Here is a 26,444-nt window from a genome sequence, read left to right on the forward strand (position 1 = left end):
AGTTAAGGCATTCGCTTATTTGAGTTTTAGAACTGTCATTCAAAACACTGCCGTCTTTTCACTCAAGCAGTCCGGTGTCTGTGAATGTTATTGACATCCGAACTGCTTTAATTTAAATTAATCTTTGTTAAAAAAACAAACAAACTGACCTGCAGAATTTTCTGGGGTAAGTTCTCAGAGTTCTCCAGAACATTGACGGTGTAAGGAGAGAGCTCAAACACGGGGGAGCAGTCGTTGACGTCCAACAGAACGATGTTGACGGTCGTTCGGTCCACCCTCGGGCTGCTGCCTCGATCGGCGGCCTGGACCACCAGCGAATACGATGAACGCGCCTCGCGGTCCAGCTGCTTGGCAACGGAAATCACCCCGGTAACCGAATCAATCCTGAAGTCAGAGTTGGTGTTGCCTCCTGAGATGGAAAATCGGATCTGCCCGTTGGTTCCCTCGTCTGCGTCGCTGGCGAACACCTGGATGACATCAGTCCCAGTCAAGGTGTTCTCCTCAATCTCGATGTCGTAGATATTCTGCGAGAAGCTCGGCGTGTTGTCGTTGACGTCCAGAACCATCATAGTGACATCCATTGTTGAAGACAGAGCAGGTTCGCCTTTATCTGTAGCTACAACTGTGAGGGTGTAGTTAGAAAGCTCCTCGCGGTCCAGTTCGCCAACCAACCTGACGTCTCCGTCGATCGTGCCGATGCTGAACTTGTTCCCGAAAGGTCCTTTCATGGAGTACTCGACGTAGCTGTTGGGTCCACTGTCAGCGTCCGTGGCCTTGGCAGTGAACACCACCGTATCCACCGGCGTGTTCTCCTGGATGTAAGTCTTCCTCTGAGAGGTGAAGGCGGGCGGGCAGTCGTTGATGTCCAGTAGGATGATGGACACCTGGGCGGTGCTTGTGAAGCGGGTCATCGGGGGAGGGGCCAGGTCGTTGACTGTGACCACCAGGTTGTAGAAGGATTGGGTTTCTCGGTCCAAGGCCTTCTTGGTTTGGAGGACTCCTTCCTTGGTGATGACGAAGTGGCTCTGGGGATCACCAGAAGCTATGCTGTACAGGAGCTGAGCATTAGGGCCTGGAAAAGAAGCAGAAAGGGAATTACAAGACGATCATAGAGACACATAAACATCTTTAAAGTCAATAACAGCAGCCACACATTTTGGTAGGTAAGATACTTATTTTTTTCATTGTTGACAAAGTCCCTAATAGTTTTATTGATTAATCGATTGATAATGTTGTCGATGACATTTTAGGAAATAGCAAAAAAAAGACTTTAAAGGTCAAAAACAGGTCAATTTGTATTCATGTATGTACAAATTGTCAAATGTATTTATTGGAGAAGCTTGATCCAGAAGAGTTAATCATTTGATTATAAAAACAGATTCATTTTCTGTTTGTCTGTAGTAAACTAAACACAGCAAATTCACCACCGTCAGTCCCAAGTGCTTCATACCAGAGGATACCGAAACACAAACAACACGGACAACACATCTACTCTGTGATTTTAAATTACATTTGTATGTGTCTCCAAAGGTTAAACACATTACTCTCCCTGGCTGGAGAATAAATAAAACCTGGAAACAACATTTTATTTTGGCAGATAAGATGTGGAGTCTTTTCAGGCTGAGAGTTCGGATGTATTATTTACTACAAACCTTGTCTTGTCACACACAGTGCCAACAACAAATTAATCTCCACGAGTATGACCTTGAATAAAATAATAGCCAGATAACAAATAGACAGGAGGAAGTAGTAAAGGTTGAATGTTGATATAGCCATCCATTGTTCGAGATGTGATATTCTCTATGCGTATGAATAAGGCACTTATATGCGTTATCAAACATGCATTGCCACATATTGTGCATGCGGTAGCGAGAGCTCTGGCTGCTACTACTCTTGTCCTCCAAGTACACAATCCATTCATGGAGCATGACAGATGGCTATCAATAGAGAAACACCACGGCTAACCACTTCCTAAACTGATAGTGTGGTTGGGACGTTTTGGAAACATGTATTTAAATCGTAAAGTTACAATGTGACCGAGTACATGGGTGCAGTAATATATCTATCCTTGAAATCAGGCGTAATCCGCAGCCCTCCCCCTTGGAAGTGGGGGTTAACATGAGCGTCTGTAATTCAACTCAACAGGGTATTCATGTGGAAAGCGCCGGCATTTTCCCACACTGTATTTACAGTATACAAGTAATCCGTTATCAAAAGCTCGAGTGCTGCTTCCAATCCGAGTCGAGGCTATGCAAAAGTCTGGGGGTCGGGGGTCAGGGCTTTAGGAAGTGCTAACAATGGCGGCGTTTTATTCTGACAGTGGAAAGCGGCAAGTATGTATCTGACAGGATGATGTGGTCCGATTATGTGGACAGTGGAGAAAGAAGCCAGACTCTGGTGGAGAGCGAGGCAGCGTATTTCCCAGGAATGTAGGTCACAATAACCACATTAGGTTTGGGTGAAGCGGTAATTACAGCGGAGGAGAGTAGCGGTGACCGTTCGAATACCACACGGCACTTCACAAACACAAAAACCCCACCACCTGAGACGCAGGAATAACTCGGGCCACTTAATCACACGGTGAAGATGTATTTCATCAAGTCACTCATGCAGGGAGCAAAATAAAAACGAAAAATAAAATGTAGGTTTGTGTAACCGACTGTCATAAAAAAAACGACAGGCGCAAAGGCTCACTAACCATTGATTTATACAGTTTGGGAGTACATTACTGCTCCAAACATCCTCGAAGAACTGTTTTCTTTAAATATCAGGACGTCTCCAGGATACTTGACGAGACTTGATTTATCTGGGATCTAAGTACACATTACAGTATTTGTTGCCAACTGTTTCTGGTCCTAGTTTATATTTAAAAAAACATTTGTTATTGGTGGTTCAATCAGAAGAAAAAGTCATCTGAAAACTGTATGGAGTCAAATCAGTGCCAACATGTGGTGGTTTGTTTTAGAGTTTCATGCGTACCCATTGTCAAGTTGTCAAATTAGGAAATAAAACAGAAACATATTTATTATAAACTTTAAGTTGCATTTTTACTTTCCTGAGACAAAATAAGAAAAATAAGAAAATAAGCCATGAGAAAATCAAAAGTGGAAAATTCCATCTTCTATTTCTTTTATGAGATTATTTTACGTATAATTTACAATTTTTTTTACAAAGAATGCATTTTCCAAGAATATAGTTTTTTGTAGTATTTGAAAAAAATCAGCTTTCTTGAAATCCCTTACCTTGAAATATTCTCATAGCAACACTTTAATGCGTATTTATCTTTGATATATTAACTCTTTTACCCTGGATCTGTAATTATTATTTTACTTTTTAATTGTGTGCTTACCCGTTTTATTAATATATTATTCTACTTATTTTTATGTTGCCTTCTATCTGCACTGTCCCCTTTGCTGTAACACTCGAAATGTCCCCCCGCTGTGGCACGAACAAAAGGACTTCTGATTTCAGAGGAATAAGTAAGTAAGTAATCGTAAAGTTACAAAGTATTGTTTTCACTCCAGTATTGATCTTTGAATTGAAAAGAAGTTACAAAATAACTAATCGCCTTATTTAATAATAATAATAATAGATTACATTTGTATAGCGCATTTCAAGCGACCCAAGGCTGCTTTACATGGTGAACAAACAAACAAACAAACAAACAAACAAACAAACAAAAGGGGCAAATAATAAAGTCAAATGTAATGTACTCACCATCATCATCATCACTGGCCCCCACAGTGACGATGCTGGATCCGGGCGGCAGACTCTCGGAGACAGACGAGCTGTAAGAGCTCGTGTTGAAGACGGGCGGGTTGTCGTTCACATCCAGGACGTTGAAATACACCCTGACCGTGCTGGCCTGCCCGCCGCCGTCCCGAGCCTTTGCCGTCAGGATATAGAACCGCTGGGTCTCGTAGTCCAGCGGACGCGTCACGTTGAAGACTCCGGTCACCGGGTTCAGGCGGAAAGTCTCGTCTTCGTCGTCATCTTCCAGCGAGTAGGTGACCTCCCCGTTCACCCCTGAGTCGGAGTCGCTGGCCAGAATAGCCGCCACAATGGAGCCTGCGGGAGTTGTACCACAGAGGCGAGAAGTTACACTTTAATATATCACTCACACTCACAGAGGACTTTATTATTGCAACTGTTTCCACCAGTATTGCTTTTTCACTGAACCGAAACCCTTCCATTGATTGTTATTAAACTGATGACCTTTAAACATGATGCACTAACAGCCATGATTAGGTGTTTTTTAATATTACTGGTACATATATCGTAATTAAGTCCTCACTTGAACTCCTGTTGGATTTTCCAAACATATTTTCCTCTTTCTTGTGATTTAAGCGGTGCCAGGAAGTTGTCAGTATTATTGTAAATCCTGCTGGTCGCTGGTTTCCATATAAATCAAATATCAGTTACTGTCCCTTTGACCTAATAAACTCTTAATTTTACCCTCACGGAAGATAAAGGGGATTTGGGAGAGCTACCACTGTCATATAAAATATTCCTATAAAACATGTTTCTTATAAACTTCTACTCAGAAGCTGCTCAGATAATTTGAGTTCTTGATGACCTTAACAGAGCTATCTAAGTTCACTCTAAGGACTTTTGCAGAAGACGAAGCATTGCCCGTCTACATTATTCGATTCTGGTTTGTTCGACTTACTAACAGGACTTTGAATGACACTCACCTGACGCCATGTCTTCTGGGATATCAAAAGAATACGTTGCGCGGGAGAACTTGGGCGTGTGGTCGTTGAGGTCCTTCACCGTGATGTTCAGCCTCATGTCGGACGACTGTTTCCCATCGTCAGCGCGGACCAGAAGGGAATACTTCGAGCGGCGTTCCCGATCCAGCTTCTTTGTGGCGATCAGGTCTCCGGACTCAGGGTCAATGCGAAAGCTGTCGTCCGCCCCGCTGATGATGGTGTACGTCACAAGAGCATTGGGACCCTGAGGTTAGGAAGACAAAGTAAGATTGTAGTTTGAAACTGCAAATAAAGTCGATTCAAGTATATTTATTCTGCACCAAACCTCACATTTTGGAATCAACATTTGTGTTTACGCGGTCATTGTTTCAAATGGATTAGCTCATCGCAATCGAAAACCGAGACCAAATGTTAGGCGAATATTTGCTGAACTTTTTCCCAGGGTTTCGAGTGAAAAAAGGGGCCAGTAGGTTTGTTGCACTCTTCTGAACCCTGGCTCCAGAGAGGACGAGCATAGTGATTATAGGTATCAAAGGACCTCTATCTGGAAGGAAATCACTTTAGCACAGATGTTGGCGTGGCATGTCTTCAGATCAGGCCACCTTCTGTACTCCTCTAGCATGAATGGAACCCTTCGTCAAGGAGACACTACACACATACAAGCGGAAAGAGAAAACGGATGTAAAGGAGTTATACTGCTGATGTGAACAAACATGAAACCAACTCACAACTTTATGATTGTCTAATATTGAAAAGAAAACACTCGAATTGTAATTTATTTCCGCTTTCTTCCGGGTTTTTGATGTGAAGGTGGGATGCAACTGGTTGTTTCTTCTTTGAAAAATACATGTCTACAGTAGTTTGTAACATGTTGAACATTTACGTGGGATATTCAAACCATCACCTACTATTTTCTGAATATTGTTACACAGAAAAGAGTCAACTTCAATTATGAATTGAAATTGAAAAAATAAAATGTCCACATAAAAATTGAATACAAATACTTGTGTCAATATATTTTTGATAGAACATCATATATAGAAAAATAGATATTGGATGTCACAGTATTCTTAAAATCGTTGTGTTTGCACGGGACAGAGGCTGAGAGTGTGTCTTGTTTTCGTAAAATGTGACTTCTGCAGTCTGTGAGGCACCACATTCTTGATATAATGGAGATGTTAGCAGAGCAGCCACCGTGCTTTCACTTGAAGCACATAATCTGTAATAACATGCTTCATCCAAATCAGAAAGAGGCCGGGTCGCACCAGCCAGAGAAATAAAAGCAGCGGCTGAATGGCGACGTTCTGGTGAGTCTCGCTCCCGGTCTTTGAACTTCTGTGAGCTATAGTGTTCCTCTATAAATGCAACTAATAGATCCCCTGTTCCCTCAGACAACTACAAGCGCTGTGACACATGTGATGGCTATAGCGGGAGGCTTTGGAATAGGAGAGCGGGACTGAATGGGATATGACAACTGAATGAGTCTGACGACAGCGCTTGACATTTATATTTGTGCCAGGGACAATAAGAGATCAGACAACTGTCTCACTCTGTGTCTTCTGCCAAAAAGAAAAAGCAACATCAAAAAGATACTGCTATTCAGCGCGATGGAGCTCTGGTTACAGCTGGCTACGCTAACAGAGACGCTTTCAGCCATGCCTGGTGTTTGTGGGATGCTTTTTGATCCCGCCAGGACAATGGGAAGCTTATACGGGAGGCGCTGCATTAAGCTAATGCTTTATCTACATCTTGACACATTTACTGCCTCGTAGACAACGGTGGTGACGTAACAAGCTATATTTTACATTAACTGGATGCAATGTTGGACGAGCTGTCACTCAATTTAATCTCTAGCTCGAAGGCATGACGTGGTAACACTCACATGTAGGGCTGTGCGATTATGGCAAAAATCATAATTACGATTATTTTGGTCAATAATTGATATCACGATTATTACATGTAAATACGATTATTCGTTGACTTTGAAAACATCCATTTATTGAACTTTAAAACAAATACAAATAATAATTTGAACAGTATCTTTTCAACTGTTGATTACCCTGAACGTATAATTCAACTGAAAAAACAATACAAAAATAAATGATACATTTAAATAAATAATATCAAAATAATAAATACCAATAAACAAGATCAACAAATATTTTGGAGCGCACTTCCACAAGCTACTAAACATATATAAATATGATAAATAAAAATAAATTAGATCAAATATGCTGTCACAACCAAGCAAAGCTAAATAATAATTTTTTTCGATTATGTTGTTTTCGTAATTGTGGCAGGCCAACATCGTAATTGCGATTAAAATACGATTAATTGCACAGCCCTACTCACATGCAATTTACACCATCAACCTCTCGTGAACAATTGCACAGTTTTCTATGGAAATACACTGTGTTGAGCATATCAGCATGAACTTCAAGTTTGTCGTGCTCATGCTGTATTAAAGTCCCTGTCGCTGCGCTGCTAGTCACTCATTAGCCTCTTTGCACTTCTGACGCTCGCGCCTCCTCGTGTAAAGTGCTTCAATTAAATCTGTCAGCTTATTTTTATGATGTACACTAAGACATCTAGATGGTTATAGACAGAAAGGAATATGTACTTTTATCAATCAATCTTTCACTCAGTGTATTTATTTCATACACACATAGGTCAAAATACACACATGAACCAATGCTTGGTCGTGCCCAGAAGGTGAACTCTGTGTTTCTCAATGTCGAGGAAGGCTGCTCCAGAGCCACTATTTCAAGCATACTACTGTATGTCATCGAGTCCCGCAAAAAGGACTGTTCCAATGTCCAGCATACTTGGAATTCTAACGAGGCCGGCGTACTTCGTAGCGGGAAATTTCGATTTGTGTAGAGTCCGCGGTCTTAAAATCCACAATGCTTTGCGCACCGACCAATTGACCTCGCATATGACGCACACCTGTTAGCCTGTTCCACAATTCTTTGTTTTCCAAGGCTAGGAAGGATTCTTGCCTCGTTTCTGAAGGAAGTGACTCGGAAGACATGTGCTACCAAGCAAGCGTCCTGGACATTGAGAAACACCCTCAGTCTGTATTTAGTCTGACTGGGACTTGAACCGGCGACCCCTTTGGTTGCCAAGTCAAGTCCCTGGACTGAGCTACGAAACATGTCCCCAAATATACCAAAGCAGAAATGTTGTCTTATTGAAGGACACCGGTATCGTCGGTTCATATAACTTTTGATTGCATTAACAATCAGTGAACGTTCGACATGCGGCTAGATAAAAGGTGACAAAAAAGTTAGAAAAATAATAAATGTAGCGGTAGATATTTCATTATTTGACTTGATTTGTTGATGGAACAAACCGGAATCAAGTTCAATTCTGTCTGTCACAAAGCTACCTGTTCTTCCTCCTCCATGTTCAACAGACCGGGTGCATACTGTAACTGTCAATGCGCCAACATGTCTAGACACGGAGGTCGCCCGCCAAAAGCGTTAGTAGAAGTCAATATCGAAAGGCTCAGTTCATGCTTGCTCTTATCTCTTTCCCGAGGCTTGTTTTTATGACGGATAAAACCTCCGTATCCTCGACCCGGCCTCTCATTCCAGAGACCGGTCAGACATCCGGGCCCAGTAAAAAAAAAAAAAAAGGACGAGGAGGACGGAGCGAGGCACCGCTCATCTAAAGACCCTGCTGTCATCAATCAGTGGCTCCAGATCTGGCAATCCCATCAGCCACCTGGGCCGAAGTCCGGAACCCAACACCCGCAGTTTGCCAATTAATTTTCTGATAGGGTTCAAAGGCAGAGCAAAGGGGGGTGGGAGGGCAGGAGGTCCAGCTCGGCCACAGTCCAACACACACACACACACACACACACACACACACACACACACACACACACACACACACACACACACACACACACACACACACACACACACACACACACACACACACACACACACACACACACACACACACACACACACACACACACACACACACACACACACTTGTACCTGCATTAAAGGTCACCTATTATGCAAAATCCTCTTCTTCATGTCTCTTCTACATCAACATGTGTCCCCTCTTCTTCATGTCCCTCCTACATCAACATGTGTCCCCTCTTCTTCATGTCTCTTCTACATCAACATGTGTCCCCTCTTCTTCATGTCTCTTCTACATCAACATGTGTCCCCTCTTCTCCATGTCTCTTCCACATCAACATGTGTCCCCTCTTCTTCATGTCTCTTCTACATCAACATGTGTCCCCTCTTCTTCATGTCCCTCCTACATCAACATGTGTCCCCTCTTCTTCATGTCTCTTCTACATCAACATGTGTCCCCTCTTCTTCATGTCTCTTCTACATCAACATGTGTCCCCTCTTCTCCATGTCTCTTCTACATCAACATGTGTCCCCTCTTCTTCATGTCTCTTCTACATCAACATGTGTCCCCTCTTCTTCATGTCTCTTCTACATCAACATGTGTCCCCTCTTCTCCATGTCTCTTCTACATCAACATGTGTCCCCTCTTCTTCATGTCCCTCCTACATCAACATGTGTCCCCTCTTCTTCATGTCTCTTCTACATCAACATGTGTCCCCTCTTCTTCATGTCTCTTCTACATCAACATGTGTCCCCTCTTCTTCATGTCTCTTCTACATCAACATGTGTCCCCTCTTCTTCATGTCTCTTCTACATCAACATGTGTCCCCTCTTCTCCATATCTCTTCTACATCAACATGTGTCCCCTCTTCTTCATGTCTCTTCTACATCAACATGTGTCCCCTCTTCTCCATGTCTCTTCTACATCAACATGTGTCCCCTCTTCTTCATGTCTCTTCTACATCAACATGTGTCCCCTCTTCTTCATGTCTCTTCTACATCAACATGTGTCCCCTCTGTGGAAAGAGACTCTGAAAGTTTCAGGAACAAAGATTCTCTCTCTTTTTGATCCATTTCTATAAAAACCTGTCTGAAAATGAGCTGATCAGATTTTGGCCACGTTATGATGTCATAACGATGTGTTGTCTTGTGTAGCCATTAGCCAATCAGCAACCAAGGTAACCCCCCCCCCCCCCCCACCTTATCACCTGAATCTCCTCTAGAGCTCCATTGAGTTCTTTGTAACTAAATGTCTCTCAGAGAGGCGTGGGGAGGGGCTCCTTATTTTCATCTACAGTAACAGACAGAGAATCAGCACTTTGGAAACAGAGGGGATTATGGGTAATGCTGCAGTGATCTGTTGGTGTTTCAGCCACATGTTCTGTATTTATCTGAGACCCGTAATATATTGATGAAAACAGAATAATAGGGGACCTTTAAGATCTCTCAAACTCATACACTAGCACACTTGGTTGCCCTCTTGACCTTGACTGAAGGGTTTGGCTACTTTGCAGCTTTGGTTGTTTGGGGAGGGGGGGCTGACCAATTAAACAGCAGCGTCCCGGGGAGCATCGTACCAGACGGGCGCAGGAGGAAACTCATTTAGCAGATGAGTGGTTTTTGGGAGCAAGCAGTGAGAAGTGAGAGGTGCGAAGCAGACAGCGCCGGCGGGGAGAGGGCGCTTCCTGTAAGTCGGCCAATCACAACACAGACAAGCTGGAAAACAAGCCGCGTGTTGTCACCGAGAGCAGAAAGCCTTTAAACGGGTTAGATGGACCGACCGGACGCACTGCTGCTTTGAAATCTGTTTTCAACGCGTTAAAAACTTTAAAACATACTCGCAGTGGTTGTGTCCGCCTCTGGAACACATTACTGTTCATCGAGGATAAGCTGCCTTTTAGAGACCACTCCTAAAACAACCATTGTTGCACTTTTCTTTATGAAGAAGGTTTTTTTTTTGTACCTGTGACATATTTTCCACATTAGGTCAGAATTCTAATAAAACAACAAAGTCTTTCCAAAGGCAGATTTTTCTCCTCAAACGAGGTGAGAAACATTTGCAGAGAGGCCTCGCTGCATCAGACAAACGCTTTTTATCGATTTTCTTCCAACCCTACTGAACTCTCTTTGTTCTTTTCGGGGTGGGAACGGGCAGAGCGGGAAGAAACGGATGCGTAAGAAACAGCATTTTAATACCCTCACACATGAATCCCACATGTAGCACTGTTAAATTGGGAGGGATCATTATGATGTCTGAATGCAGCCGTCAGCTGGCCAACAGCTTGCACTCTTGGCTGCTCTGCACAGGCTCACACATGTGGCTTTCTCAACGAGGGCTCCAGTGCGTTCTGTGCGCTTAGTGTCAGCGCAACTTAAGTTTCCTGCGTTAGGATGTGGGCAAAGACTTGGCTGGCCTCGTATCTGGCTCCCAGTGAGAGCTGGAAGGAAGTACAGCCTATTCATGCAGACCTGAAGTTTGGAGTAAACATCTCTAGACTCTGTAAGCCTAAAAAGGCTCCTCTGCAAGTGTCTTTTTCTTTTGAATCTCTGCCTTGTAAGCAACATGCGGATTCTCTAGAAGATCTTTAACTTGGTCCTTTGTGAATATATGCGTGCGATTGAAAAAAATACAAATTACAAAAAGCTTATGTTACGGATCACAGCTCAGGCTAACACGAACAATGGAACAACAGTGCATTTTATTTCAAGACCATCTGCAGTTAAAGGTGGGGTAGGTACGTTTGAGAAACCGGCTCGAGATCGCTAGAATTTGAAAATACACAACCGGAGAAAATCTGCCACTTCCTCACAGAGCCCCTCCTCCAACACACACGAACGCGCACATGACCAATGAGGGCACGAGATAAGTGTGTGCCCAGATGGAAGGCTGACAGGCAGGTAGGCCATCCGATTGGTTGGTTGTACTTTTTACAGTACCACGGCTTCTACAGATGAAATTTTTTTGTTATGGATTTTTTGTCAAAGCACTTCAGATATTCATTGCTATCGGGATGTTAAGAGCATTCCATGGAATATAACAAAAAGTGTATCTCGAGCCGGTTTCTGAAACTTACCGACCCCACCTTTAAGATCGACACTGTGGATAGTCGGCGCTAAAAAAAGAAAATAATCAAATAACGTCCTTAGATTTACGGTCCAAATAGTATTCCGACGAAAGAAAAGTGACCAGAAGTGAGACTTTGTAAAACTATTCTCACAATCCGAGCTGAGCGGCGGGGGTGAGGGTAGCAGCTGTGCAATAAAAGACGTGCGGCCTCATAAGTTAAACATCACATTTGAGTTCATTCTCACTCTTTGTAATCTCTCTCCCCTCTATGACCTGACTTTTTCCATTCTCTTCCACTGTGTCCTTTGGCTTGGGAGAGGCACCGCAGACCTCGGAGATGCCGACTGGGCCCGCGTTTGACTCACTGCAGGATTTAATGTCCACATCCTGCCCAATGCAGCTGAAGATGGAGCCTTTAACTAATCGAGAGTGATCCCGGTGATGTAATATGAACTACGGAGGCCGCGGAGGGACTATCCGAGCGGCTGGACGCAAAATCAATCGCTGTCCGCTCTCCTCCAGGCTGTGTGACACCAGTGGCCTCGACGTGTCTCAGATAACGTCAACACGAGACAGAAAAGGACATTTCTGAGTGTGTGAGTGAGTTCATAAAAGAAAAATGTATGACGACAGATTGCTTCGAAGCGGTCTTTCTGTTTGTGTTGCTCTGTGAGGCTGCCGCGGCCACTCTGTGTCACGGTGTTGGAAGGAGAAGTGAAGTAGTGTTTTCTGAATAATTGATGAACTGTTAAGTCTGAAAAGTGCGATGCGTGGACATTTCCCAGAGTGCAAGGCGACGTCTTTAATTGCAAAGAGCATTGGCAAAAAACAGTAGGTGTGTTCGCTTCGACGAATAGACTCTAATGGATTATCAAAACTGTTGATTATATTCCCACCATCAATTAAGTCATGAATTAAACTATTATTTCACTCCTACTCTGTATGTGTGTTTCGCAATATGTTTGTCTTAGCACTTCTAAACACCTCTTAATGAAAGACCCACAATGCACCGCTTGTAAATTTCATTCTATTTCACCATTTGTATAGCTTTAATTTGTCCTATATATATTCATGTTGCACTGTTGCAGCCTGTGACTTAAGTTTTCATTGCCATCTCTACACTGAAGCTATGTACACATGACAATAAAGCCTTGCATCTTGAATCTAATGTTCATATGCGCTAAATTCCCATTATCCCTAGAAGTTTCAATCTGTAGCTACAACTCCTTTGGCATCAATGTGGTCCAACGTAAAGGTATTAAATGTTGACCAAGCGTAATTCCATTATTGGCAGCCGCGTTGGCCGTAAAATTCCATTCGAATCTACAGCGGTTTCGACACTGGCAGAACAAAAACGTCGAGCTTATTTTCTATTTGAATCACTCCCAGGATATCTATTCAGAGTGGAGTGGAAAACGGGCACAGCGAAGTATAAAAACACTGAGACGGAAAAGAAAGCCATTACCTTGTCTGCATCCGTGGCTGTTAGCTGCATTATCTTGAAGCCATCTCCGACGTTCTCCTCAATGGTCACATCGAGGATGTCGTTAGGGAAAACGGGAGGGTTGTCGTTGACGTCCTGGAGCGTGATCTCCACCTGCAGAGCAAGAACAAACGACCACAGTTTCCGTTAGAGCTCGGCCTGCTACAGCTGCTAAGGTCGCTGCAAAGAAAAACAAAAACACGTGTCCATCTTCTTGGATTTCGGAGGATGAAGAAGAAGAAGCTGCACAAGAAGTTATCCTCCTCAGACTCCAGGGAGGCTGGAGAGGGAAAGCTGTGACATAATGAAGTGTGGTATATTGACTTGAAGGGACTGAAACATTACTTTTCCCTAAGTTCATTGATTTGGATTCAAAAGGCTAGTAGTCTGCACTTCAAAGCTATAACACAGTACATGTATCTTTTGATTGATGTCTATGTTTTCTGCTATATCATTTTGGTCAAAGTCAAAATAGAAATTACAAGAAAAGAGAGGGAGAAACTAAACTGCAGTGATTAGCCAAAGCTAATTACCCTATTTTCCAGTTTCCTGTCATTGCAAACATAAATGTAGCTGCCTTAAAACCGTAGCCATTGAGTCGGTTACACCATAAAAGCTGCAGCTACAAGTCAAAGTAATTTCGCTAAAGTTAACAATGCTAATGTTGTCATTGCAGCCTCTGGGTGTTTCTCAATGTCGAGGACGCTTGCTTGGTAGCACATGACCTTCCGAGTCACTTGCTTCAGAAGCGAGGCAAGAACACTTCCTGGCATTCGGAAAACGAAGAGTGGAACAGGCGAGCGAGTGTGCGTCATATGAGAGGCCCCGCCTTACATTGTCCGCCACAGAGTTGGGGAAATTGGTCTGTGCGCAAAGCATTGTGGGGATTTTAAGACCGCGGAGTCGACACGTGTGCAACCTCGAAATTTCTCGCTACGAAGTACGCAGGGCTGGGTAGATTTCCAAGTATGCTGGACATTGGAACAGTACGTTGGCGGCACTCGATGACGTAGTCAATCAATCAATGTTTATGTATATAGCCCAATATCACACATGGTACATTTGTCTCAGTGGTCTTCACAGTGTGTACAGAATATCAGTATGACAATACGACACCCTCTGTCCTTAGACCCTCTGTCCTCAGACCCTCTGTCCTTAGACCCTCTGTCCTCAGACCCTCTGTCCTTAGACCCTCTGTCCTTAAACCCTCTGTCCTCAGACCCTCTGTCGTCAGGGTCTCTGTCCTTAGACCCTCTGTCCTTGGACCCTCTGTCCTTGGACCCTCTGTCCTTAGACCCTCTGTCCTTAGACCCTCACATCGTACAAGGAAACACTTCCGGAGAAAACCCACAGTTTAAAGGGAACATGGGAGAAACCTCAGGGAGAGCAGCAGAGGAGGGATCCCTCTCCCAGGACGGACAGACGTGCAATAGATGCCGTGTGGAAATCGAAGAGATAATAATTCTACAACATAGGTAGTCCAGATGTTTGGAAATGCATGTGTGTATAATGTAGTATGCTTGAAATAGTGGCTCTGGAGCAGCAGCATGGAGGAACAGCCCCTGACTGCTCGCCGGCTATGCTAGCTAGTCAGGAAGCTAATGTATCCACTTCTTCCTACCTGTTTTCTTAGAATTGAATAATCAGTGTTGATGTTTGTTTAACTACCGAAATCACGAAGTAGCTAAATGTAATAAAAATGGAGTAAAAGAAACAATCTTAAAGATAAGCAGTCACTGTTATCTCTGTCCAAACTCTATGCATGCATGTGCCTGGAGGTGATACGCTGCCTTTAAACACATATCTAAACTCCTTTAGTTTAAGATAAAAGAGAAGAAAGCTGAGAAACAGGATCTTTTGCTTGTTGAAAGTACTGTAGAATAAAAGGAGCATTCGTACCGCTCCATATACAAAGCCAACATAAACTAACATATCTAGACAAATGCATAACGGGTCTATGGTGGAACCCATGTACCCTCGTCACTGGAGCTCATGGAGAATTTACAATTTACAGATTCACTCGCGGCTCCTCTCCGTAGAGATTTACAGTAAGCGTAACCGTAGAGCAAACCGACTGCAGCTCAGGGATTTTCACTTTCATGTCTTCGAGGGAAACATAAACACACGTTACCGTCGGCCGCAGACCCCCCATGTGGATACACGTTGTGCCATACAGTGAGACTTGTTCTGATAACCTAAATGTAAGAGAGACGCACGAGCGGTCAGTCCAACCTATGATTAGATACATTGTTTATATAAATTATGTCATTTCAGTAAATCAAAGTGACATTTAACTTTTCCTCGTTTTCACAAAAAGACCATGTGAGCCACCTCAAGGATCCCCGACGGGTTTCCCACAACGCTTGGAGACTCGTTCATCACCAGCATAGCTTCAGGGGAATACTACAAAGTATTTGGAAAGCCTTTTCTGTTGTTATAGTTCAATTGAAGGAAATGTTAATACTACAGCATCACTTGTTTAGACAATAGAGTTTCCAGCCGTGTGGGACCAACTCGGGGAAGGCCATTTCACCGGGACAAGGATGCAGCAAAGCAAGGTCTTTATGAGAAGTGTGACTGGCTTGATCCCCTCTTACTAGAAGAGCATTAGCTTTAAACAAAGTGAAATCATTTGTACATTAAATATATTCTTTTACGGTCTCAAATGGACTCGACCACAATCATCCACCTACAGTAAAGGAGGACAGTTAATCAGTAACACAAGCTCAGCTAAGCAAATGTCTGACGGAAAGTGGAAACCCTGGAGACAGTGAGAGTGAGACATTTACCGTTTCAGATGTTCTCCGTCTAGTGTGGCAATATTTCATTCCCAATCATATCCCGCATCTTAAACTGCAGTCCCCTCCACCTCATCCGCTGACCCACATATGCATTTCAAAGCCAGTAAACATGGCTCACTTTTGAATCATAACAGACATGTCGCTGTGCGTTCTCTGTTTATTGACTCTATAAATATGGAAAAGCTGTGTTTGAATTCTCCAGCGATAAGATCTCCATTAATGTTGACAGTGATTATGGTGATTCTCGAGTCGGCATCACAAGATGCTTCAACCTCTCTTTCGCAAACCCCTGAAACCCGCGCAGATGAAGCTACGTGTCAGCGACATGGGATAGGAAATGGGAAAAGAACAGTGTACAATGGGTGCAGCTTTTGGAGGCAACAGAAGTTTCCCAGCAGGCATTTATAGAGCAGACAATAGGCCTCAAGGCTGTACGAGCACCGAGGTGGGGGGTCAGATACAGCGGCCTATTCATACCCGGCCATCGACAGGAAAAGCAGACTTTGCATGTCTCCACAAACAGCAGCAGGAAACTATTCGTAACAGCTGCCACAGACGCCTTTTTCCGAAAAGCTCAGTTCATTAAAGATGACCAGGAACACAAAGCTTGAGGGAGACGCAGCTGAATAAAAGACGCTCCTTGCTGTGTACAGCTACGACACCGACGGCAGCCGGGCACGTTTCCGTATGGCCGCAATTACAACAAATCATCACAGAACACTCGTCTGTGCGGCTGGTGCCAGGACGAGGATGCTGCCCACTTATTAAAGTGACTCCGAGTTGGTGTCCGCATGAGCGGAGATAATTACAGAAGAACAAACCGGATTATGTCCCGCGCACCAACGATGCAAGAGGCTCATAAACAAGCCACAGTGACAGCGGCTCGCGACTCAACTCGAGCCGAGGGACCGGGGCAAAGTCAACAAACAATGAATATTTATCTCCCGCCCCGTGTGTCCCCTTGATGTGTAAATAATGCAAGGCCCACTTCTGAGGAGAGAACTAATTAGGGAAGAAGTGCAGTTTTGAGAGATAATTACGCCTCATGCTTCCAGTTTGCATTACTCAGGCTCCCGCGGGACACGAATATATCAAAGAGCGTTGGTGGAAAACATTCAGTGGAGGAAGAGGAAGCAAGGTCAGGGGGGGGGGGTGAGAGAAGAAGGACGAGAGGTTTCGTTCGCTCCACCTGTCTGTGGCCGACCCAGATGCCCCGGCAGGTGAAACACATTAGTTTACAAGGTAAAAGATTGTGTTTCACAAACTACTGTTTCAAGTTGCAGGTGCTGCTAACTGGCTGCCAGGGTTTTATTATTTATGGGCAGGTATGAATAATTCACGCGTCAAGTGGTTCCTGAGCGCTGGCGATTATGAGACCTTAAGTGATGGACGGTATTTGTCCAAGAGGTTGAGACTGGACCTCGAACCCAGCAGCGATAATTCATCTCGTCACAACATTCCCAGAGCATGTATGATAGACGCAGGACTGTTAGATATCTGATGCAATCGTGTAGGCATTTCACTCATATAATTCAAATGTAAAGACCCGCTTCAGCCATATAACAGAACATATATATTTTTCACAACCTCCGTAGTATTTAGCCACGCACATCATTTTGTACTAATGTTCCGAGGTCTTGAGATATCTTCTACTTCTGCTGTGACCCCAATGTAAATGAGAAGAATGTTTTTTATTTGTGTTGTGCTCAAAGCATACACTTGTCTTCTGGTAGAAATGCCCCAGTTTTAAGGGATTTTCCCTGACTTTACTTCCCACTAAGAAATAGTCCTTTTGAAAATTGTTAAAGGTGGGGTAGGTAATTTTGGAGAAACCAGCTCGAGTGCGCTAGAATTTGAAAAAATCTGCCCCTTCCTTCAGACTTCCTCACAAAGCCCCTCCTCCAACACACACGAACGCGCACATGACCAATGAGGGCACGAGATAAGCTTGTGCCCAGATGGAAGGCTGACAGGCAGGTAGGCCATCCAGTTACTTTAGCCGGGCCGGCTCAGATGATTGGTCGTGCTTTTTACAGCGCCACGGCTTCCACAGATGACTTTTTTTAATGTATTTTTTTTTTTCAAAGCACTTCATATATTCATTGCTATCGGGATGTTAAGAGCATTCAATGGAATATAAGAAAAAGTGTATCTCGAGCCGGTTTCTCAAACGTACCCCACCTTTAAGGCAGAAGATTATGACCAAAAGATAACCAAAACCTCGATTCTGAAAAGAAATGCTGCTTTTAAGTTTCTTTAATGTCATTTGTATTGCTGTGAGGGGCATAGGACATCACATTAACCTCCACAGAATGGGGGTGGAAGCAGGAGTATTGGCAGATGACACCAAAAGTATCTGTGCGGCGAGGGCTGGTTATGAAAACCCAGTATGTTTTTGTAATTTGGGTAAACTGACCTTTACAAAGTAACTAAGTCTTGCCGCATCCTTCCCACGTTGTATTACTAACATGCTACATTTAGCCATCTCCATCTTTAGAAAGACTTGCTTGTGGAAGCAAAGCAGACATCAAAGAGACCTCAACAGTAACAGAATATACCAAAAAATGATTCTTTCATCCCACAACATTTGAATATCTGGAGTTAGAAGCAGAAACAGTTCTGGTTACAACTGAAGGTAAAAGCATTACCTGCGTCCCTGAGAACAAAAATGTTTCCCCAAAAAAATCTAAAAAGTGGAAGTAGCACAGGTTTTCATGTTTCCCAATAAAGCTTCTCATACGTTCTGCCAACACCTCAGACGTGCAGTCAGACAGATAGATGGAAGCAAGAGACCTTTTATTCGAGGACAATCCCATGTAGGCTGTGTCCATGTTCCGTCAGTTACCCAATCACTTCTTTCTAATAACCGGGAGAAAGCGGGATTAATGAAGAGAGGAATGGTTTGCATTACAGTAATACGGTGCCTGCTTGCTCCATTGAACACAGTTACAGTCTGAGGGCAAAGGCTGAAACTCACATCATTAGCTCTAAACATTTCTTCCAAAGCAGAAATACATGTGAACTCTGAGTGCAACCGATGCACAGTTGGCCTGTAAAATGTTGAGCTCATCTGTTCGTAAAAAGGGGAGCAGGCAGGGTGCGCCCATTGCAGGAAACAATCATTTCGGAAATTATTAAATGTCTCATTAGATGCTCTTGACGACTTAGGGTCAAGGGTTGGGGGAAGCGCCGACTTCCAGCTCTCGTTACGGTCGGCCTCTGAGATTCCACTTCATCCATTTTTCACCGATGAGCACATGAGTCCGTTGGAACAAATGTGTCAAAAACTGGGATCAGAAGCCTAGTCCAAATATAACACCTTTCCATAAAGCCAAAGGCTGCTGTTAAAAGGAGTTACTCAGGCTTTGGCACCGTATAAACAACCTAATGGCACATAGGAATTTTTGCAATGCCATAAAACAGAGTCAACACTGAAAGCCTTTAAAACGTGCTGATTCAACATATGAATAATAAACAACCACATCTAATCCAATCAGAGGTATGATGTGCTGTTTGTTTCCAAAGACACGATGGCTATCTAAGGTTACATTGGTGCAATGCTCAGCTGGGGCCTTGTGTAACGTGAGGACCTTGACCGAGTTGAAGGCTGGCAGCAGAGTATTCTAACAGAAGCAGGAAAACACACTGCTGTGCTTCTCTGAAGGGAACAGGGGAGTCATCGTCGGACCTTCTTCGACGCAGATGGAGAGGTTTAATCGTCCAACCGCGAAGACATTTGAAGAACCGCACCCTAGCAGATCAGAAAGGAAGTCCAAACTCATTCCCTTGGGACTGCTTCGACAAAGAAATAAACTCCCAGCGGCTTCTGACTACATCCCCGCATATCGGAAAATCATACTATGCGGAAAAGTACCGTATTGTACCGAGAAATCTGTCATCCTCTCAACTTTGAAAATGGATTACTGACTGTCTAGAAACAGCCCAGACCCATGACTGTGTTCGCCTCGCTTAATCTGACAACCGTTTGGTTCGATTCGCACACATCTGCGGAAGAGGAAAAGTGGGTGACAAAATGCCACATTCAATAAAAGGAATTGCCTGCAACTCTCAGGATATGCAGACAAAGACCGTTGCTATTTAACTTAATCCCAACTTCCTTCTCGACCTCTCCTTGTTTCAAATGTGTAGATCTATAACATCATAGGTTCCAGATGTATGGCGAGCTGAAGAACTGATAGGTTCAGCCGGTCAAAGACAATGCAAGCTCTGCTCAGTCGTTACACAACAAAAGGAAAGGTCAAAGTGAACTCAGCAGTGAGGTTATTTTAACACGTGTACAATTGCAACCGGCTCCGTCTGTCAAACAAACGCCTGCAGACTAATTCATCTTCCAACCGCAGTCATCAGACCCGGCAAAGTGCATGCGCTCTGGAGACAGGAATTTGAGCGTGCCGGAGATGGGAATGTGCCCGGGTAAAAGCAGACAAAGCTGGACGCCAGCCAAACCTCAATGCACTGTGCGAGAGAGCAGTAAGGATACGATCATTTCCCCCTCGATTCCCCCCAAAATCATATGCAGTCCCACGGAAAGAAAAAAGCGAGATACAGTCAGACAAAACAAAACCGGAGGGCCTGCAAACCCTCACAAAGAACCTTGGCCTCACGTAACCAACAAGGGGAGCGAGAGGACAGACAATGTTGGACAAGTGGTTTTAATAAAGGGGATCACTGTCCTCTCTGCGGACTAGGGATGCCAGCGATTATTCGAATATTCGCTACAGTCTCTATAATCGAATATTATTTTTAAAAATCGATTTTATGTATATATATATTTTTTTTATTTATGTATTTTTTTTTAATACCCCGCCCCCACCCCCCCTCTCCCTCACATGTGCGACTAAAGATGAACAAAGCGGCAGGTAAAAAGAGTTCCTCCTCGTGGAACTACTTCGAACTTACAAGTCCAAAGGAAGTTAAATGCAAGCTCTGCGAAAAGACGTTGGTCTATCACAGCTCAACCTCAACAATGCGTTGAGGGGGGGGTCGGTCGGTCGAATAATCGATTATTATTCGCCAGGGCTGCCGAATAATCGATTTTGATCATGGTCAGTTTCTGGCAACCCTACTGCGGACCACTTCACCAACTGTTAACCGGTTGTTTGTCCACAGCGAACCTCTTCGAGCCCCCGGCGAATTCTTGCCAAGCGCGGTTCCCTCTGAGCATTTCTGATGAGATATATTATCCAAAGTAACGCATGACCCAGCAGGTCATCGGGACCAGGGTTTTGTTTCACAGAGATGCCGGGCTCTCTGACATCTCCGCACACAGGAGAGTGGAAACAAATCGTGATTGATTGCCGATTATAATGGCGCCGTATCCGGACATGAGTAGCGCAAACTGGGTTTTTTCTTTACTCTAAACATCCATAACTCTCTCGCTCTCCTTGCTACCTGAGTGAGCTGGATGGAAAGTTGAATTAGACCGTGTGCGAGATCAGAGTGGAGATAATGGCGGCTGAAGATTTCCTTGAAGCTGGAGAACAATTCAAAGCCATCACTGAAATTACCATCGCCGATTAAACGCGGCGTGTTCTGTATCCGTGGATTAAGAGGTTAGACGAACATCAAAAGAAGCATTTTCTGCTTCTTGCGAGATGAAAGGTAAAACAACTCAAATAATTAGCCTATTTGTGAAAAGTATGCTTTGAAGATGTAAGGAAAGAAATGTATTTTTTGTTATCAGTTATCTGTGTTTTAAGGACTTCTTGAAAAATGGAAGGAGACCATGACTGGAGTCCATGTTGGTGCCAGTGACTCTGCGTGAGGCTACGCTCGTACGACATGCACTTTCTCCACTAGTACCTACACTTATGGCATTTGGACCACGCAAAGGAGATAAGAAACAAAACACTTTGAAGTGTCGAAAACAAATCTCAAAATACATTAAAAAGGTTTTTCTGATATTAACCGTTTCTGGAACTGATTACCAGATCTGATACAGATGTGATGGGTATGACCATGTTTGGATACTATATATTTGAGTATAAATGGTTGTACTTCTGATTGCCCCTTTGCTGAACATAACGATGTATTCAACTGCTGTAAAGTGTCTCTACTGTAGGCTATTTGTATTTTATGTACAGCACTTTGGCTCGACCAAAAATCGTTTATAAATGTGCTATATAAATAAAACTTGATTTGATTTGCAGTTTTCTGATAACACTGTCAGATTTTAAGTAGCCGCCCCGTGCTAAACTTGATGGCGATGCATTTTCACAAAGGATAAGAGCTAAGAGAATGTTTTCCAGCCAGTGCAGGACCATGTAATCCTTTAACTGATATCAAGGGAGGGAAATCCCCAGATACAGCTTTCATCCGACGGCCCAAACATGAAGAATTGCTACAGCTTTTACTCTCCAGGTGTATAATGAAGTTGTCAGACTCAGCAAGACATGGACCACTTATAAAATATAGCTTACAAGTTAATATATCAATCATTTCGCACACAAAAAAGGGAGTATTTATACATTACACTTGCAAAGGATTATTTTCCAATGTGGTTGATACGTCTCTAAATGAGAGATTTTAGAACCACTAGTGAAGTCCAAAAAATAATATAATTGTCGTCTTATGATTCAAATGTGATCAGATTTGTCTGGAGCCAGAATAAATATACATAATGTATGTTCTGCTCTTAGCTTTTACATCAGTGATGTTTTAGCAGATAAAAGCTGAATCCGACATCTTCCTCTGAAGCCAGCGTTTCTTTCCAAGACTCCTAGGAGATCTGCGAGAGCTTTTAAAGACTATTATGGCATCCATTTCATAGTTGCTGTCGACCAGTGATACATGCATGAGATTTACAGGAGCTGGGGGGGGGGATAAAGACGCATTAGCATAGCATTTCAGTCTGGATTCAACCTCATTACCATCAAGTCATGTCCGTGGTGACATTTCCCCTCTGCAGTAAGCTAATTGTTAAACCGAGAGATCTAGGTTACTGTAATGATGTTTGTGACTGATTTGATTATCAATTCATTAGATCTGGTTTCATTATGCCCAGCCTTTGGTTGGGAGTTCAGGCGGCATCAAAGGAAATGTTGTTCCCAGACTATTTCCCGTCTACTTGTTTGTTTGTGACTGGCTTTTGATCGAGGAAATGTGTCCCCATTTAGTTCCAGCAAGACAAAATACAAACATTTGTCCTTGAGGGTTTCCAGTGATAATATATAACCAGTAAAGAAGACTGCTGTAAGAAGAATGACAGATTTTATGTCACAGAGTTCTGTTTTATAATAAACTGTTCACCTTAAGTTGAACTGAACAGGATGGCAGAGTTCTTTATGAAAGAAAATGCTGAGGTGAGTATACATAGAAAGAAGATGATACTTAACTGCTGTGTACTTCATTTAAACAAGTGAAGGGGTGGAAGACAGCTAGTCAGGAACAGGAATGTAAGTGCATATGTGTGCGTGCGCGTGTGTGTGTGTGTGTGTGTGTGTGTGTGTGTGTGTGTGTGTGTGTGTGTGTGTGTGTGTGTGTGTGTGTGTGTGTGGTCTACATGTAGCATTACTATACTTGTGGGGACCTAAATCTGTTTACATAGTCACGTGTGGGGACTCGCCTCCCTTATGGGGACAAAATGGAGGTCCCCATAAGGGAATCATTAATTTTAGGGTGAAGACTTGATTAGGGTTAGGCATGTGTTGGTTATGGTTAAGGTTAGGATAAGTCTCCAGGAAATGCATGTAAGTCAATGTAATGTCCCCTGAAGTGATGTGTACATGGTATGTGTGTGTGTGTGTGTGTGTGTGTGTGTGTGTGTGTGTGTGTGTGTGTGTGTGTGTGTGTGTGTGTGTGTGTGTGTGTGTGTGTGTGTGTGTGTGTGTGTGTGTGTGTGTGTGTGTGTGTGTGTGTGTGTGTGTGTGACCAGCGATGTGGAAGCCAGCTTTAATTTAAAACAGGACTGGGATTGTTGTGTGAACAGCTCCAGGCACCCCCAGTAGCCCCTGTTGATGTGAAAAAACCCTGAAAACATTAATGTTGGGAGGAGCAACACGGTGGGGGTGGGTAGGGTGTGTGTGTGTGTGTGTGTGTGTGTGTGTGTGTGTGTGAACGGAGGGTAATGCAGTAGTTGAACTTGTGGCTGACCTGCGCTCCAGAAGAAACCCAACAACCACCCAAAGCTCCTGCTGATTAGGCTGGAAATAAGATAGTCGCTTGAATGATAGTTTGGAACAATGGACATTTTGATAATGGACAATTCTGTAAGCACTTATCAGGGTTAGGGCTTAGGGTCAGAGGGCTGGTTTGCCATTTTGATAAATATGCTTGTTGTTGCTCTTGCTGAGAGTTAGATAAGAAATATAGAACGCTGTGTCTGTTGCGTGTGGAGTGCGAGCAGGGCAGCGGTACGCTTAGTTTAGCATAGAAACAGAAAAGACAAACAGAAATGTGAAAACAACAATTGTGGGTTCCAGGAGAGTTATGTGGTGAAACTACTTCTGACCAAAACCAGTTGATACATCCCACTGCTGCAGCTGCTTTTATCCCCGTATGTTAGATTACAAGTGCAAAACGGCAGATAAGTAAAGTTAGCTAACGATATGTTTCTCAGGAGATGGAGTAAACCGAACTAGAAGAGATGAAGAACTGCTCTCACATTCATCAAGTGCAACACCGTTCCAAAAGAATGACGATGTTTGTTGGCCAATTCATTAGCACTAACATTTGTTATTTATTTTATAAGTCTAATTTCTTCTATCCCTAGTGACCAAATTGATTAATACGCCCTAATCAGCCCCTACAAATGCTGCTACACATCACATACGTCTGCTTGGTTATTCCTGTTCCAAGAAACAACCTTCTCTTTTTTCTTTGTACTTCTTCGCCACGAAAGCTAATTCTCTTTTTGGCGCACCGTACATCTGCGGCGGCCATTTAGTCCTCAGCAGGAACCAACTTGGCAAGAGAACCTGATCTGAAGACTTTCTGAGGGGCAACAGAAGAAGCAAAAAATGAAGGGGAAATGTTGATGAATTTAACATGAGGTGGCGTAAAAAAGACTTCTGCCAAATGACTTGACAATGAGGGACAGTTTCCCCCTGCTGAGGCCATTCATGGAAACAGACTGAAGGCCCTGAGATAGCTCTGCCTCCCCTTTCTCTTTCTCACACACAAATGGATGAAAATGCAAACCAGTCACACGGTAGCCTATATGACATGTTCATTCATACATGTGTGATGGTGAGACGACGCCTCCCCCCCGCCACACATACCTCCACACGCACTTCCTCGAGTTCTTAAAAGGCTTCACATGTTTAACTCTCTTATTATCATGAAGATGGGTCCTTTAGAAGTACCATCCATCTTAATTAACAAGCCATTTGTATGCACTTCAGCCCGCAAGAGAAAATAGCATGGGAAGAAATCCTGTGGCCGAAGACCAACGCTCGAGCTCTAAGACGTCGTTAGTGGATTAAAAAACTTCAATGGCCATGTTTCCTGAACATTTTATTATCTCCCACCGTTCATGGCAAGTCCCAGCTTCTTCCTTTACGCATCCAACATGTTCTCCCATTCCTTTAGAGCAGGGGTGTCAAACTCTATTTCATCGCGGGCCACATTCGCATCAAGGTTGCACTCAAAGGGCCGGTTGTAACTATATAAATATATAATATATATAAAATAATGTATTATATGACATGATTGCCTCTGAATTGGATTAGTATCGGATAGGATATTAACTTAGTAATTAACTCCGTCTGAAAGCAGAAGTCCAGGGAAAATCATTGCAAGTCTCTTCAGTGCCATGCCACAAAACGAGATGCATTGTGGGACATGTAGTTTATGGGCAACCTGCTTCTGTAAAGTGGCGTGTAACCGTATAATAAAAGTATTATATTCTTTGCTAGCTCTTGCGGGGCCACATCAAATGAAGTCGCGGGCCGGATTTGGCCCCCGGGCCTTGAGTTTGACACCCCTGCTTTAGAGCTCCACATCATTTGAGGCACTCTCTTGGACGGCCTTAACGTCAATGCCTCACTGTCTGTAAAGCAGAAGCGACTGAGCATCTCGTTCCGTGGCTACTGAAACCAGAATATCATTTAAAGAGGAAACAAACAAATATCGGCTTCAATACGATCCGTTGTCCAGTAGCAAAATAACTCACACACTATCCACTGAAGTGACCATTTCGACAACCAGAAATCTGCCAAAATAGACCCACTAAAAAAATTCAATTGCAACATTTTTTTTTTTAATTGAAAGTTATTTTGCTACTGGACAACGGATCGTATTGCAGCCGATATTTGTTTGTTTCCTCTTTAAATGATATTCTGGTTTCAGTAGCCACAGAACGAGAAGCTATACGTCAGTCGCTTCTGCTTTACAGACAGTGAGGCATTGACGTTAAGGCCGTCCAAGAGAGTGCCTCAAATGATGTGGAGTGTGTGTGTGTGTGTGTGTGTGAGTGTGTGTGAGTGTGTGTGAGTGCACAGAAGTGTAGGGGGGGGGTCTTCACATAGGGCCTGTATCTCCAAAACA

At 43.5% G+C, this 26,444-nt stretch overlaps 1 protein-coding gene across 1 annotated transcript in view; it reads right to left on the reverse strand.

Moving 5' to 3' along the window:
• Positions 1–26,444, reverse strand: part of fat4 (FAT atypical cadherin 4) — a gene marked incomplete at its 5' end in the record, with an annotated part of 115,980 nt that overhangs the window by 46,814 nt on the left and 42,722 nt on the right. Inside the window, 4 exon segments of the mRNA XM_034093057.1 lie at positions 150–1,072; positions 3,718–4,068; positions 4,695–4,956; positions 13,120–13,251. Of these exon segments, the coding sequence (XP_033948948.1) occupies positions 150–1,072; positions 3,718–4,068; positions 4,695–4,956; positions 13,120–13,251 (1,668 nt within the window).

This window comes from Pseudochaenichthys georgianus, chromosome 10, assembly GCF_902827115.2.
Source record: "Pseudochaenichthys georgianus chromosome 10, fPseGeo1.2, whole genome shotgun sequence".
In the NCBI taxonomy this organism is placed as follows: Eukaryota; Metazoa; Chordata; class Actinopteri; order Perciformes; family Channichthyidae; genus Pseudochaenichthys; species Pseudochaenichthys georgianus.